This window comes from Culex pipiens, chromosome 3 (genome assembly GCF_016801865.2).
Source record: "Culex pipiens pallens isolate TS chromosome 3, TS_CPP_V2, whole genome shotgun sequence".
NCBI classification, from domain to species: Eukaryota; Metazoa; Arthropoda; class Insecta; order Diptera; family Culicidae; genus Culex; species Culex pipiens.
In genome coordinates, this window is record NC_068939.1 from 144,859,438 (window position 1) to 144,875,016 (window position 15,579).

At 37.3% G+C, this 15,579-nt stretch overlaps 2 protein-coding genes across 2 annotated transcripts; both read left to right on the forward strand.

Annotated features, from left to right (window-relative positions):
* Window positions 1-4,463: 4,463 nt before the first annotated feature.
* On the forward strand, window positions 4,464-5,074 carry LOC120417140 (glutamate receptor-like). The gene is made up of 2 exons (XM_039579119.2): window positions 4,464-4,504; window positions 4,558-5,074. Exons 1-2 carry the CDS (start codon window positions 4,464-4,466, stop codon window positions 5,072-5,074), a joined length of 558 nt encoding a protein of 185 aa, XP_039435053.2.
* A 2,037-nt stretch (window positions 5,075-7,111) lies between these two features.
* On the forward strand, window positions 7,112-13,045 carry LOC120417138 (uncharacterized). Its single transcript, XM_052709994.1, has 11 exons — window positions 7,112-7,527; window positions 7,585-7,802; window positions 7,863-7,998; window positions 8,058-8,163; window positions 8,223-8,727; window positions 8,789-9,082; window positions 9,146-9,325; window positions 11,588-11,723; window positions 11,777-11,876; window positions 11,939-12,440; window positions 12,499-13,045. The coding sequence occupies exons 1-11, from the start codon at window positions 7,140-7,142 to the stop codon at window positions 12,799-12,801; spliced, it is 2,868 nt and encodes a 955-aa protein (XP_052565954.1). The 5' UTR covers window positions 7,112-7,139; the 3' UTR covers window positions 12,802-13,045.
* The last annotated feature ends 2,534 nt before the right edge of the window (window positions 13,046-15,579 follow it).

The following is a 15,579-nucleotide window of genomic DNA, read 5'->3' on the forward strand; positions in this document are numbered from 1 at the left end:
ATGGAGTTTTTTCGGTTTTGCCTTCCTCACCTTACTGAGGAAAAGCTATAAAATCACTCGAAAAATGAACTTCTTAATTTGACCACCTAGACCCACCTTCACGTATATATATCGACTCAGAATCGTGTTCTGAGCTAATGTCTGTGTGGATGTGTGTAGGTGGGTGGACAAAAAGTTGTCACTCGATTATCTCCGGACTAGATGAACGGATTTTGACCGTATTAGTCTCATTCGATCCGTCTTGGGGTCCCATAGGTCTCTATTTAAAATCAGCAAGTTTAGTAAAGTACTTCAAAAGTTATACTTAAAAAACGATTTTGGCGTATGTCCGGAAGATTGTAAAAAGGGTGGTTTTTGCAAGAAAACCTATAATGTTATACATTTTTAGAAAGGTATTGAAAAGACCTAAGCCCAAAACATCGAAGATCTGACAACCTTATCAAAAGTTATTAGCACTTAAGTGTTATTTATACACTTTTTGGAGGCCGGATCCCAGATATTTCAATAAAAATGATGTCCGGGTCCGTCATGCGAACCTTCGTTAGTTAGGTAATCAAAAGACCTTCCAAATGACCCTAAAACATCGAGGATCTGACAACCCTATCAAAAGTTATTAGCACTTAAGTGTTATATAAACACTTTTTGGAGGCCGGATTTCAGATATTGTGATAGAAATATTGTCTGAATATTCCATGTGAACTATCGTTAGACAGGTTTTTTGTTAAGAGGGAATGTTGCTATTTTTACTGAATGTATTGACTTTATGAATATGAGGATGGCACCAACCACCTAAAGGTGGATTAAGTAACGTTTTTGTTGAATATCTATCTCAGGATTGAAATTCAATTTCACAGATCCTCATGAAGGTAATCAAATTAGGCATTGAGAGCTGTACAAAATGGCGTTCTAAACACAAAATGTTGGTCATCGTAAAAAATTAACAATTATCGCAATTTCAGTGAAAAAAGTTGATTGTTTCTGTTAAATTTATTTAGAAATCCGATAAAAATTCTTTAAGAAATAGACTTTGTTATCCAGACACGGTTAAAACGTCATTTTGAGTTTTCATACGACTTTTTCAAATGTTAGGCTTGATTTTTTAGATTTTTTAGCTTTTTTCTTAAAAGGTCAACTACTTACCAATCAATTTGCAAGACAGCTAAAATCGGTTAAAATGGCAAATAAGTTATGATTTTTGAAAAGTGGTTTTTGCTAAAATTTACGATAACGACCATTTTAGGGACCACAGCGTTAGTCAACCTAACGGCCAAACAAAAAAAAAGACGGGTCTACTCAAGTCACATTTTTAAACCAACTAAAAAAATCAAACCATCCACATTCACGACCCCCAGGTCTTTTGTGGTCTCTATTGCAACTTTTTTTTACTTTTTTCGGTTTATGCTCTTTTCAAATGGAATTGCTTTATAAATATACTACCCAGATTTGCATAAGTGTCCCATATGCAAAAACAACAAGCTGAGAAAAACACAAGAAAAGTTTGCCCCACACATGAGGCTACGTGTTAAGTTTTCGTGAAAAAACTAAATTTCCTTCGGATGTTTGGAACAAAATACTGGATATTTTCAGTTTTTTTTTCTGAAAATGCACATGATTTTGAACCAAATTGCATCATTACCTCATAAGTGATGAAAATGCATATGGAAAATTCAGAAAAACTAAAAATATTTTAGATTTTTTGAAAAACATTGCAGCGACGAAGATGATAAATAACATGTAATTTGAAAATACATAAAATAAATCATGCTATGTCATTCATTCGTCAATTTGCAAATTATTTTATTCACTATCGTTTAAATCAATTTAAACCCTTTCAGAACGGAGCGTTAAGAAATCGCAAATTAAGCACCTATTAAAATTTAATAAAAATTGTAACAGCAAGAATCAAACATTTAAAAATTGGTTTGCAATTTTAATGATGTAGTGAACATGAAATATTCGTTGGGTAATTCTCCGCCAACTCACACAGCAGTTGCCCCGACCCCTCTTCGATTTGCGTGAAACTTTGTCCTAAGGGGTAACTTTTGTCCCTGATCACGAATCCGAGGTCCGTTTTTTGATATCTCGTGACGGAGGGGCGGTACGACCCCTTCCATTTTTGCACATGCGAAAAAAGAGGTGTTTTTCAATAATTTGCAGCCTGAAACGGTGATGAGATAGAAATTTGGTGTCAAAGGGACTTTTATGTAAAATTAGACGCCCGATTTGATGGCGTACTCAGAATTCCGAAAAAACGTATTTTTCATCGAAAAAAACACTAAAAAAGTTTTAAAAATTCTCCCATTTTCCGTTACTCGACTGTAAAAAATTTTGGAACATGTCATTTTATGGGAAATTTAATGTACTTTTCGAATCTACATTGTCCCAGAAGGGTCATTTTTTCATTTAGAACAAAATTTTTCATTTTAAAATTTCGTGTTTTTTCTAACTTTGCAGGGTTATTTTTTAGAGTGTAACAGTGTTCTACAAAGTTGTAGAGCAGACAATTACAAAAATTTTGATATATATACATAAGGGGTTTGCTTATAAACATCACAAGTTATCACGATTTTACGAAAAAAAGTTTTAAAAAAGTTGGTCGTCATCGATCATGGCCGTTCATGGTCACCCGCGACAGACACGGACGACGAAACAAAGAGAAACGCAAAAAGTAACTTTTTCAAAACTTTTTTTCGTAAAATCGCGATAACTTGTGATGTTTATAAGCAAACCCCTTATGTCTATATATCAAAATTTTTGTAATTGTCTGTTCTACAACTTTGTAGAACATTGTTACACTCTAAAAAATAACCCTGCAAAGTTAGAAAAAACACGAAATTTTAAAATGAAAATTTTTGTTCTAAATGAAAAAATGACCCTTCTGGGACAATGTAGATTCGAAAAGTACATTAAATTTCCCATAAAATGACATGTTCCAAAATTTTTTACAGTCGAGTAACGGAAAATGGGAGAATTTTTAAAACTTTTTTAGTGTTTTTTTCGATGAAAAATACGTTTTTTCGGAATTCTGAGTACGCCATCAAATCGGGCGTCTAATTTTACATAAAAGTCCCTTTGACACCAAATTTCTATCTCATCACCGTTTCAGGCTGCAAATTATTGAAAAACACCTCTTTTTTCGCATGTTCAAAAATGGAAGGGGTCGTACCGCCCCTCCGTCACGAGATATCAAAAAACGGACCTCGGATTCTTGATCAGGGACAAAAGTTACCCCTTAGGACAAAGTTTCACGCAAATCGAAGAGGGGTCGGGGCAACTTTTCCCGATTTCGTGTGAGTTGGTAGAGAATTACCCCGTTATCAAATGTTTGATTTTTTTTTAATAGAAATTAGACTTAAAGGGTTAAATCGATTGCTTTGGTATGGCAATTGAATGTAAATTTATTATAATATAATAAACAATATTGAATTATTTGTCTCATAAACATGTATATAATGAGATGGTGATCTAAATTCCACCATTGATTTATCCACAACAAGTGCAATGGATACACTCCAAGATTTACTTCCTTCAAATGCAGCCGATTCAGAGTTATCATCTCTGATCAACAGTGTAGTGTTAGCTTTTATGACTGAGTTTTTCAGTGTTTGCACAATAAGCTCAAAACATGACAAATTCAAACTTCACATCCCCGCACCATCGTTATCCATCACGGTTGACGACAATTTTACAACTAACTTACAGCGAGGAGTCGATGCCGGATGTCAGGCGTTCATCGTTCAAAATGAATCAGTTTGACCGTTTTTGGATTCATTCACTGCGGTTCACGACTTATCCGATCAAAGATTCTCAGGAAAAAAGCTTATTGTTATGTTGGATGGACTTGATGAGCAAACCACAGAACGTCTATGTCTACATTATGCCATGAGAGGTAAACTATTTGCGTTGTTTTTTAAGTTTCTCAATTAATGTCTTTAGATTTGCCTGAGGTACTTATTATCGTATCTCAAAACAACAATTCCATTGAGTTATACACCACTCGTGTATTGAGCAACGCACCATACACTACAAAACTTGTGCCGATTTCTCCTCCAAACTATTTCCCGGAAAAATTCAAAAATTTAAATGGAATACCAATACGATTTCATACTGTCATGTATCCTCCCTATTCCTATTATGAAAGAACCGTAGGTCATTATCAAGTTAACACATAATTCAATCAACGAAGTTTGTTTTGTGCACTTTCAGACAATTGAAAATGCAAATGCCTGGTCCAGATTACCAAACGGTACTGATGTAATGCCAATGTTCATAGATGGACAAGAATCTCTCATACTTGTAGAATTTTGTCGTCAACATAATTGTACAGTCGAAGTTCTCTATGGTAAGAAAAAGTCAAAAGTTTGACACAGTTTACAAGTATACGTTTTGGTTTTGTAGATGATGACATGTGGGGAGAAGTGTTTGAAAACCAAACCGGCACAGGCTCGTTAGGTGCGGTAGCCATGCATAAAGCCGATATTGCTCTCGGTGCAATCTATTATTGGTATAGATGTATGTCCCTGTTTTTCCTTTCAATCACCGCTTATTTCGTTTCAGCCTGGACCCTTATAATTTTACTACATATACAGTTCCTCTAAGTAGGTCTGGCCTCACCGTAGTCGTTCCGAAACCTGGCATTCTTGCTCCATGGAAAACCCCATTCTTGTCCTTTTCCGGATTACTTTGGGCGGCAGTAGCAGCGTCATTCGTCGTGGGTCTTTTCTTTATTTGGTTTCTCGAAAAGGCCCAGATAAAACTTGTAGGGAATCTCACAAGAACTGTCCAATCAGTCACTGATGCAGCTATAATGCTGATTGGACTTTTCATCGAACAAGGAATAGACACTCGGCCACGTGAACTAGCTTCCGGTACAGTACTTTTCGTTTCGATGTTATTCGCTGGATTCATGATTGGAAATATTTACACCGCTGGCCTTGCAAGCATTATGACCATCCCTCAGTACGCGAAATCGATCGACACTGCTCAGGATCTCGCTGCTAGTGGACTTCCTTGGGGTGGTACGGCAATTGCTTGGATATTCGCGATATCAACTGCTACTGAAGTATATTTCTAAAATGAAAATGGTTTCTCAAAAATCACTAATATAATACATTTCACGCAGGCCTACCTTGAAACTATCGTCAACAATTATCAAGTTGTTGAGCCGGACACCTTGACAAGATACGCAAAATTCGGAAACTTTGGATTCGTTGAGGAACGAACCGAATTTGGTCACTTTGTCCCGATCGATTATCTGGACAAGGAATCTTCGCAAATGCTAAGATTACTCAAAAGTGATCTTTCCTGGGAAAACTGCGCGGCAGTTGTTTCGAAAACAAGTCCAATAAAGCCTCGTCTGAACGATCTCATAATGAACGTCCGCCAGTCTGGAGTTCAGTTCTATTGGGAAATGATGGTAAAATGGTTTTGAAATGCTTGAATGTTCAATTAAAACAAGTTTCATTTACAGGCTTCTAACAAATATCTAAATATGGCTCACGAGAAAAACATTTTAAATGGAAGACAAACCAACAACGAAGAAAATGCTAAACAGCTGACTGTTTTTCACTTCCTGGGAGCATTTCTGATACTTTTATCTGGATTTATCATTGGCAGTGTTGTGTTCGTGTTTGAAATAGCGACTAAATCAACTTTTTGAATACGGTTTCTGTAATCTGGGTAATAGAGACACATGGGGTGAATCGGGACAGCTATTTCAGCCATGGTTTTGCCCAATATTTTGTCAGTAATGATTTGATTCGATTAGAAGAGACAGAAGGCAATAAAATCGGTTTGGAATTTTCATCTGTTGTGTCCTCATGATTTAAAAAAAGGGAATAAACTCGCGGTAAATGTGCAATCTTGTCACACGTGCTCTTTGTTTTCTAAAAAAGGCCAAACGGGAGCATGCCTCGGCTCGAGTTTTTGGAAGCATTTCAAATGTTCTACACCCAAAGGAAAAATATATCTCAAAATCTGCAACAGCTGCTGCGGAAAATGTCACATTTTATAACATTTTTTGCAGCAAGCCCGTAGATCATTTTTGCCCGCGTGTAAACATTTCAGCGATCTGCAGTTCTCACCAACACATATAAATTTATTTATAAGCTTAAGCTGGCCCGTCCAAGAGCAACACTCCAAAGAGAAGGATATGTTGGTGCTCTTTCACTCGCATTTCATCAAGCGTCCATGGCGCGGTTGTAGCGTGTCGGACCAATAATCAAGAAGTTGGAGGTTCAATCCTCGTTCTGTTAAGGTTTTTTTTTGTGAAATACAACCAAAAAGCCGTCGGTAATGTCGATAATTGTCGATAACGGGCAAAAATGTTATACCCCCATATCGCAAAAAATGCATGAGGGCAGTTTTCATGCAGATTCTGATATACTTTCATGTCGCCATGCATCACAATCATGCGACCGCCGTTTGGGTGTAGGATTCATCCATAAAGTACGTCACGCTAAAATCAGCCAACATTTACCCCCCTTTGTCACGCTTTTCCTATAGTTATAACATGCATGTCACACTTGCTCACACTTGTAAGAAAAGATTTTTTTTTTCTTTAACTTAAACGATCTATAGCGACCCTTAAACCTTAACAGTTTTCGCTCAAAAATACCACAGTTACTTGTTTTTGCCTATGGAATCGAACCAAGTGGTCACTCTAGGCATCACCCATCATCATTAAAACTCATTTTTAATTTGCTCGTTTTTCAACGATGATTTAGGACAACGTCATGAAAAAATATGTTATTTTCTTTACTGCATTCTAAATTAGATGTGATGTGTAGAGTAAACACATCTCATCAATTTCAAATAAGCGAGTTTTATACGAAAAGGATCTACAAGTTATTGATGTTAATTTCATTTCAATGTATGCTTCGCGATAGAGCAGCTTAGCAATCAGACTTATCAAATTGACCGATTAGCAATATGTCTCTCTTTTTTATTGCTTTTTCTACATTCTACATGCATCTGAAGAACCCATTATTGGAAATTTTACCCTACAGATTCAAAGCAAGTGCTGACCCGTACAAAACACGTGCTAATATTTTTGCACTGATTGCCAATCAAGTTTGGCATTGATCAGCCCATATAAAATAGAAATATAACCTAGTTGTAACAGTCATTCTTCGCGTATAATGGAACTTTTTCAACAGCAGCTCGGCTCAAGTGTCGCAGAATCAGCACTGACAACGCTGGTTCAGAACGTCGTTTTGGCGTTCATGACGGAATATTTTTGTGTTTGCGTAGTAAATTCGAATAACCAAAGCCTGAATCTAAACATTCCTACGCCATCCGCGATTATTACGGTTGATATCGACTTTAAGGGGAATTTTCAGCGAGGAATCAATGCGGGATGTCAAGCATTCATCGTTCAAAATCAATCGATCTGGCCGTTTTTGGATGCATTCGTTCCCATTCACGATATTTCCGACCAACGATTTACGGGGAAAAAGCTTATTGCTGTAATAGATAGCCTAGATGCTGAAACCACGAATCGTCTATGCCAGCATCCCGCTATGAAAGGTAACGGAAAAGCTAGCTTATATTGAATAGTTTTGAAATGTTCATCAATGTATTTAGATTTACCGGATGTACTTATCATTACTTCTCAAAACGACAGCAACATTGAGCTGCAGACTACACGCATATTTAGCAATGGATACAAAGATTTGCCTGAGGTAGAACTAGTTCCAGTTACTGGTCCTAACTATTTTCCGGACAAATCCAAAAACCTCGAACAAAGAGCTGTCCGGTTCAGCCCTGTTCTCTATCCTCCGTTTTCGTTTTACGGGAATTCAGTGAGTTATCAAAAGCATGGTATTCATTTATAGTAATAGTACATGAATTTATCTTCACAGACCATGGAAGAAGCGAATGCCTGGTACACTTCCAGTGACGGTTCGGAAGTCATTCCAATGATCGTCGATGGTCAAGAGTCTTTGTTTCTGGTTGAATTTTGTCACAAATACAACTGTTCTATTAAAGTTGTGTATGGTAAGATCTCACGTATATTTTTGTAGTATTTCAAATAATAATTTGTGTCGTTATTATAGATAACGACTCGTGGGGAGAAGTGTTTGAAGATCAAACTGGCACTGGATCATTAGGGGCCGTGGCGATGCATAAAGCCGATATCGCAGTGGGCGCCATCTACTATTGGTTTGCTTGGACAATTCGTTTTAACTAAATGTATTTTTCGAATAACTGCCTTCTTTCAGGTTGGGCCCATACAAATTTAGCACATTTACAGTACCTCTCAGCAGATCCGGTCTCACTGTAGTCGTGCCGAAGCCAATCATTCTTGCTCCATGGAAAACCCCATTTTTATCATTTCCACTTCTGCTTTGGATAGCGGTAGCAGTTTCATTCGTTTTGGGAGTGTTCTCTACTTGGTTTGTCGAAAAAGCACGCATCAAAATCTTGAGAGACTCTTCTCAAAATCCTGTGTCAGTGAGCGATGCTGCTCTCTTATTGATTGGTTTATTCATAGAACAAGGTGTGGACACGCGACGGCGGGATCTGGCATCGAGTACCGTGTTGTTTGTTTCGATGTTATTCGCTGGATTTATGATTGGTAACATGTACAATGCTGGTCTAGCGGCGGTTATGACTATCCCTCAGTACGGGATATCGATCGATACAACTTACGATCTTGCTACCAGTGGGCTACCGTGGGGTGGGACTGCAATTGCCTGGGTATTTGCGATATGGAAAGCTACTGAGGTACATTACAAAACAATGACATGATTGATATTGATAATAATCACTCCATTATCGTTTGAAGGAGTACCTCAAAGTAATAGTCAACAATTACCAAGTAGTCGAGCAGCAAACCCTAGTGAAGAACGCCAAATCAGGTAACTTTGGATTCGTCGGAGAACGGACAGAGTTCGGCCACTTTGTACCGATAGATTATCTGGACGAAGAATCTTCCCAAATGCTAAGATTACTCAAAGACGATCTATCGTGGGAAACCTGTGTCGCACTCGTTTCAAAAACGTGTCCTTTCAAGCCTCGCTTGGACGAGCTGATTATGAACATTCGCCAATCGGGCGTTCAATTTTATTGGGAGTTAATGGTAATAATTTGTCGTTTATCAAGTTAATATAGATGCAATAATCAGTGCTACGATTCAAAACAGGCTTCAAGCAAATATATCAACATGACCCACGAGAAAAACATTTTAAATGGAAGGCAAACAAACAACGAAGAAGAGGCAAAGCGCCTGACGGTGCTTCATTTCATCGGAGCATTTTTGATTCTTGGGACAGGATTTACTGGAGGAAGCATTGTGTTTGTACTAGAAATAATTTTCTTAAAAGTGAGAAAGCATAAATAGAACTAAGTTTACGAAAGCATAAAAAACAATATTTACAATCATAATAATACTTTTAAGTGTATTTATAATAATTATATTAAAAGAAAAATGCCTTTACTTTGAAAATTAAGGAGCTAAATAAACTGAGCTCCAACTACAAATAATCCTTATGATTTACACATACAGAAAAAGGAATTTGTTCAATTTTAAATTTTAAGTAAAAACGTTACTTTATCCACCATAAGGTGGTTGATGCCTTCCTCACATTTATATACTTTTGATAGGGTTATCAAATCTTCAATCTTTCAGGCTAAACGGAAAGGTCTTCTGATTACACATCTTACGATGAGTCGCTTGATGGATCCGCTTATGTTTTTATCAAAATATCTGAGATCTGGCCTCAAAAAAAGTGTATGAATAACACTTAAATGCTCATAACATATGATAGGGTCATCAGATTTTCGAAGTTTTGGACTCGTTTGTCTTTTGATTACCTATCCGACGATGGGTCGCATGACAGATCCGGACAACGTTTTCATCAAAATAACTGAGATCCGGCCTTTGAAAAGGGTGTAAATAACACTTACCGTAAACTGGGGTGACTTTGATAGCCCGGGGTGACATTGATAGAAATTTGATTTGGTCACTAATTTTGATACATCCAATGTAACAGTCACATTTTTGCACATATGTTCGATAACAAGCTATCCCTTAATGCTTACATACACAAAATTCTCAAAAATGTTTAGATATTAATTAGACGGGCATTTGAAAAACCTATCAAAGTCACCCCAATTTACGGTATGTGCTGAATACTTATGATATGGTTATCAGATGTTTGATATTTTGTGCTCGTTGGAAAGGTCTTTTAAATGCCTTTCTAAAAATGAATAACATGAAAAAAATGAATGAATGAATGAATGAAAAAATTCTAAAAATGAATAACACCCTTTTTACAATCTTCCGGACTTTCTTCAAAATGAACTTTTGAAGTGCTTTACTAAACTTCATAATTTTCAAAAGGGTCTTATGGGACCCCAAGACGAATCGAATGAGACCAACAGGGTCCAAATCGGTTCAGCCAGTGCTGAGATAATTGAGTGAGAATATCTCGGTGCACACATCCACATCCAAACACACACACAGACATTTGTTAAGTTTTTGATTCTGAGTCTATATGAGGACATTCCGTGACGGTGGGTCTAGGAGCTCGTATTAAGAAGTTCATTTTTCGAGTGATTTTATAGCCTTTCCTCGGTAAGGTCCTTAAGGCAAAAGGTATAAGTAAACGAAGTTTTGGAAAATAAAATCTACTAACCCATCAAGTGTTTAAAAAATGCAATGCCAAAATAAATAAACGTCGTTTAACGTTTCAGTAACGGTAAGTCAACAAGACGTCTTCAAGTTAACTGTGTTTGTTAAGTTACAAATAAACTGTTAATAGAGCCATTACATGTGTAAACACGTTGTTGCAAACATTGTCATGCAATCTAGCAGCATACAATTCCTCAATTTTCCTGAAGTAGTTTTTGTGAGTATCTCCAGAACAATGGACGCTTTTTACATAACAGAATCCAATGTTAGCAATGCACCATTGACTGCATTCCTTAACATTATTGCTCTAAGATTCTTCGCAGAATTCCATTGTTCTTGTATAGTTACAAGTAATAATGAATTTCCCCACCAACATGTGGATATCCCATCGATAATAATCGCATTAGATCAAAATTTTGAAAATAACTTCAGAAACGGTATAGACATCGGATGTCAGGCGTTCATCGTGTATGGAAAATCCGTGATGCCATTTCTGGACTCTTTCCTGCCTGTTCACGATTCAGCTGATCAGCGATTTTCCGGCAAGAAGCTTATTGCTGTGATCGATTCGGGTGATTTCGAAACTTTTGAGTATTTGTTCACCCATGAGGCTACTAAAGGTATGTACAATAAGAGACACATATAACATAAGATCACATGACTGAAAGCAAGAGTTTAGACATTCCAGATATTTTGATAATTCTCCAGAGTCAAAATCATCCCATGGAGTTGTACACAACGCACATTTTTAGCAACGGTTCGCGCGGATCCAAAATTGTAGAACCTCTCAAAATTTTATCTTCTGACTACTTTCCCGAAAAATCCAAAAATCTAAACGGCACTCCAATGCGCTACCGTGCAATAAAATACTTACCTTTTACATACTACTCGGAAACGGTAAGTTATCGACGTATAGATGGTGTATATGTTCTTATTAATTCGTTTTCTCAGACTCCGGAGCAGGCAAACGCTCGTTATGATAGGGACTACTCTGAGGAGGACATTCCGGTCCAATTAGATGGTCACGAAAGTCTTATTCTAGTTGAATTTTGTCAGCGGCATAACTGCTCGATCGAGGCGTATCCAGGTATGAACTTTGCCCAAGATGCGACAAATGTTAACTATTGGGCCTGCTTCAAGATGATTGGGGTAATGCTGAGGAAAATGGTACATCAACCGGAGCGATTGGGGCAGTAGCAAAACGTCATGCTGACTTTCTCGTAGGAGCACTTTACTATTGGTACCATATTAGGTGTAATTTAAATTAAAAAATCTTTGAATCTTATTATTTTTTATTCTCAGGATCGAACCTTACAATCTGTTAACCTACACGGTTCAACTAAGTCGTTCTGGTGTAACCGTCGTTGTACCCAGACCTCAAATACTTCCTCCGTGGCGGACACCTTTCCTTTCGTTTTCAGAACATTTATGGATTGCTGTTATGGTGGCGTTTGCCGTTGGAGCCGTGTCAGTTTGGTTAGTGGAAAAAAATCGTCTCAAACTTGTCCCTCCTGGCAGCGAACAACCCAAGTCCTTCAGCGACTCGGTTCTAACCATCATTGGTTTCTTCATGGAGCAGAACGCTTCCATGAGAAACGACCTGGCAGCTTGCGTATTTTTGTACACCTCGCTACTGTTTGCCGGATTCATGATCAGCAACCTGTACGGCGCCGGACTGTCCAGTGTGCTGACGATTCCTCAATACGAAGGCTCTATCGACACACCGGAAGCATTGGCTGCCAGTGGTATGCTTTGGGGAGCGGACTCCTTGGTCTGGATAAACTCACTTACTGCAGGTACCGAAGTATGTAATGAGGTAAATATTTAATAAAGAAACCTAAAGAATTCTGTTCCTCCATCAGCCGTACCAGCAGACGTTGGTGAAAAATTACCGCGTGATGGAACTGGAGCAACTTGTGCAACGGGCCAAAACCCGGGAATTTGGCTTCGTTGGAGAACGCACCGAATTCGGCCACTTTGGTCCGACAGATTTTCTCGATAAGGAAACATCTCGCCAGAAGAAATTGCTTGCAAACGACATACTCTGGCAAAGTTGTACTGCTTTTGTTTCCAAAACTTGTCCCTTCAAACCTCGTTTGAATGATCTCATCATGAACATCCGACAGTCGGGTATTCAGTACTATTGGGAGCTAAGGGTTAGCTGAAATGTTTTGAAATCTGTGGTGGATTTTCTAACAATATTTTTTTTTATTTAAGGCAGTGAACCGATACCTAGATGTACGCCTTCAACAAAACGTTTTGAGTGCACGAAAATCTGGTGCAGGCGATGAAATTGAAGCACTCACGGTGTCACATTTTTTGGGAGCTTTTTTAATCCTGTCGTCTGGATATTTTGTTGGATCGCTTGTTTTCATTTTGGAGTTATTCGTCAGCAGGTTTACAGTGAATGGTCGTTGGCAAAACTTGGTTTATGCAAGATCTAATAAGCATTGATACATCTAAACTTTTTGTTCAAGATTCATGGTTTATGTAATATGTATAAGATTTGAAATAGTCACATACACATGAGCAGTTCTCTCAGATTTCGGTCATTCGATTTTTTTTTTGTATTTTTTAATCCTACTGAAACTTTTTTGGTTCCTTCGGTATGCCCAAAGAAGCCATTTTGCATCATAAGTTTTTCCATATAATTTTCCACACAAATTTGGCAGCTGCCCATACAAAAATGATGTATGAAAATTCAAAAATCTGTATCTCTTCAAGGAATTTTTGGATCGATTTGGTGTCTTCGGCAAAGTTGTAGGTGTGGATAAGAAAAAAAAGTACAAAGTAAAAAAATTTTTGATGATTTAGGGGACATCAAATGCCAACTTTTCAGAAATTTCCTGGTTGTGCAAAAAATCTTTGACCGAGTTATGAATTTCTGAATCAATACAGATTTTTTCAAAAAAACGAAATATTGGTCGCACAAATTTTTTCAACTTCAGTTTTCGATGTAAAATTAAATTTGCAATCAAATAGTACTTTAGTGAAATTTTGATAAAGTGCACCGTTTTCAAGTTGAAGGCATTTTTAGGTAACTTTTTTGAAAATAGTCGCAGTTTTTCATTTTTCAAAATTAGTGCACATGTTTGCCCACTTTTGAAAAAAAATATTTTTGAAAAGCTGAGAAAATTCTCTGTATTTTGCTTTTATTAACTTTGTTGAAACGACGCTTATTTGCTGAGATATTGCCATGCAAAAGTTTCGATAAAAATATTTTCAAAATTTTTAGACCAGGACCATCATTTTAAAAAGGCGTAATATTGAATGTTTGGCCCTTTTGAAATGTCAATCTTGATTTAAAAAATGAAAAATTATTTTCGAAAAGATCGGAAAATTTCACGAATGTTTCATATTTTAATATTGAAAATCGGACCATAAATTGCTGAGATATCCACATTAGAAAATGGTGGGTTGTTTGGGTGAGACTTAGAATACATCAATTCGAGAGTTTTGCCTTCCTCACTTTACTGAGGAAAGGCTATAAAATCACTCGGAAAATGAACTTTTTAAATAGACCTCCTAGACCTACCTTCATTTGTACATATCGACTCAGAATCACCAGCTGAGCAAATGTCTGTGTGTTTGGCTGTATGTAGACATGTGTACCAAATCAATGTCACTGGAATATCTCGTCACAGGCTCAACCGATTTTGGCCGGAAAGGTTTTAATCGAGCCGTCTTAACGTCCCCTACCTTGCTATTTAAATTCATGCAGTGTTATCATGTATTTAAAAAGTTATGTTAAAAAAACTGTTTCATACTAAATTAAAATTATGGTAAAAAGGGTGGTTTTTTCATGAAACCCTCACATGTTATATATTTTTAGAAAGCATATGAGAAGACCTTTCAGGTGGATTAAAAAAAAAAGTGATCGGACTTACCTATCCAAAGTTATGAACATTTAAATTAACTGAGAAGAATAACGTAACCTCACTTTTTTTTTCAATTTTTTTTTTCTAGTTTTGTTTTGGTTTTTAAATTTGGATGCACAGGGTGATCCAACTGAAAAATTGTTGATGATAGTCGATGATCGACAAATACAGCTACCCCAAAAAAGACTACTTTTTAATCAAACTCAAATGGGGAATAGTAAGGGAGCATTTTTCTATTACGTAACGCACTCGACGATTTTTTTGTCAAATCCTTCTCCTTGCGATTGCGATTGTGGCGATATAGGCGTTCTAGTCAGAAATTTTTGGGTAGGTAGAACTATTCCTTTAAAATGCAACATTATATCAAGGAAACTGTTATTATGATCTTAACGAGGTCCCGGTAAATGGACCCAATAAAAAACTTTTATCAACAAATCATAGAGTTATCTACGTGCGCATGTATTGCGTGTACGTACACGAAAAAGATTGAGCTTAAATTTTGTACCGGCCAGCAAAACAAATGGCGTGCTAGTGTGCGTGAGAGCGGGCTTAGATAACTCTATTACAGTTTATTCCAGAACGATTGGAATTGGGGAAAGTTCTTTTATTGCGTAACGCAGTTAGGGGGGACGAGGGAGTGTCGGTGTCTGTTACGAAATGTTACAAAAATTGGGGGAGGGGGGGTGTGATGAAAAATTATGTTACGTAACGTGACATTTTCATATAAGCGTTCATAAAAATTTGCAAAAAGACCTTGTGTTACGCGGGGGGGTAGGGGGGATCGCTCTAGGGATCGCTCATCTGTTACGATTTGTTACGAAGGGAGAGGAAGGGGGGGTCAAAAATCGCAAATTTTGCGTTACTTAATAAAAGACGCTCCCTTATGGAATGTTTAGCTCTATATTTTTCAGATAAGCGTGTAAACGTCAACACAAAATGTTTTCATCCCATGTTTGTTTTCGATTGTCTGATCGTTCCGTCATCGTTTGTGGCAAGTGAAAGCCCCTGCTAAAGTGCTCCCCAAACTAGGAACCCAAAAGTGGACCTCGGGAATCTAGCCGGTGA

Coding starts and splice junctions, on each gene's coding strand:
- LOC120417140 (XM_039579119.2), top strand. CDS start 4,464: ATGCATAAAGCCGATATTGCTCTCGGTGCAATCTATTATTG. Junction 4,505..4,557: donor CTCGGTGCAATCTATTATTG/GTATAGATGTAT, acceptor ATTTCGTTTCAG/CCTGGACCCTTATAATTTTA.
- LOC120417138 (XM_052709994.1), top strand. CDS start 7,140: ATGGAACTTTTTCAACAGCAGCTCGGCTCAAGTGTCGCAGAATCAGCA. Junction 7,528..7,584: donor CCAGCATCCCGCTATGAAAG/GTAACGGAAAAG, acceptor CAATGTATTTAG/ATTTACCGGATGTACTTATC. Junction 7,803..7,862: donor TTTCGTTTTACGGGAATTCA/GTGAGTTATCAA, acceptor TTATCTTCACAG/ACCATGGAAGAAGCGAATGC.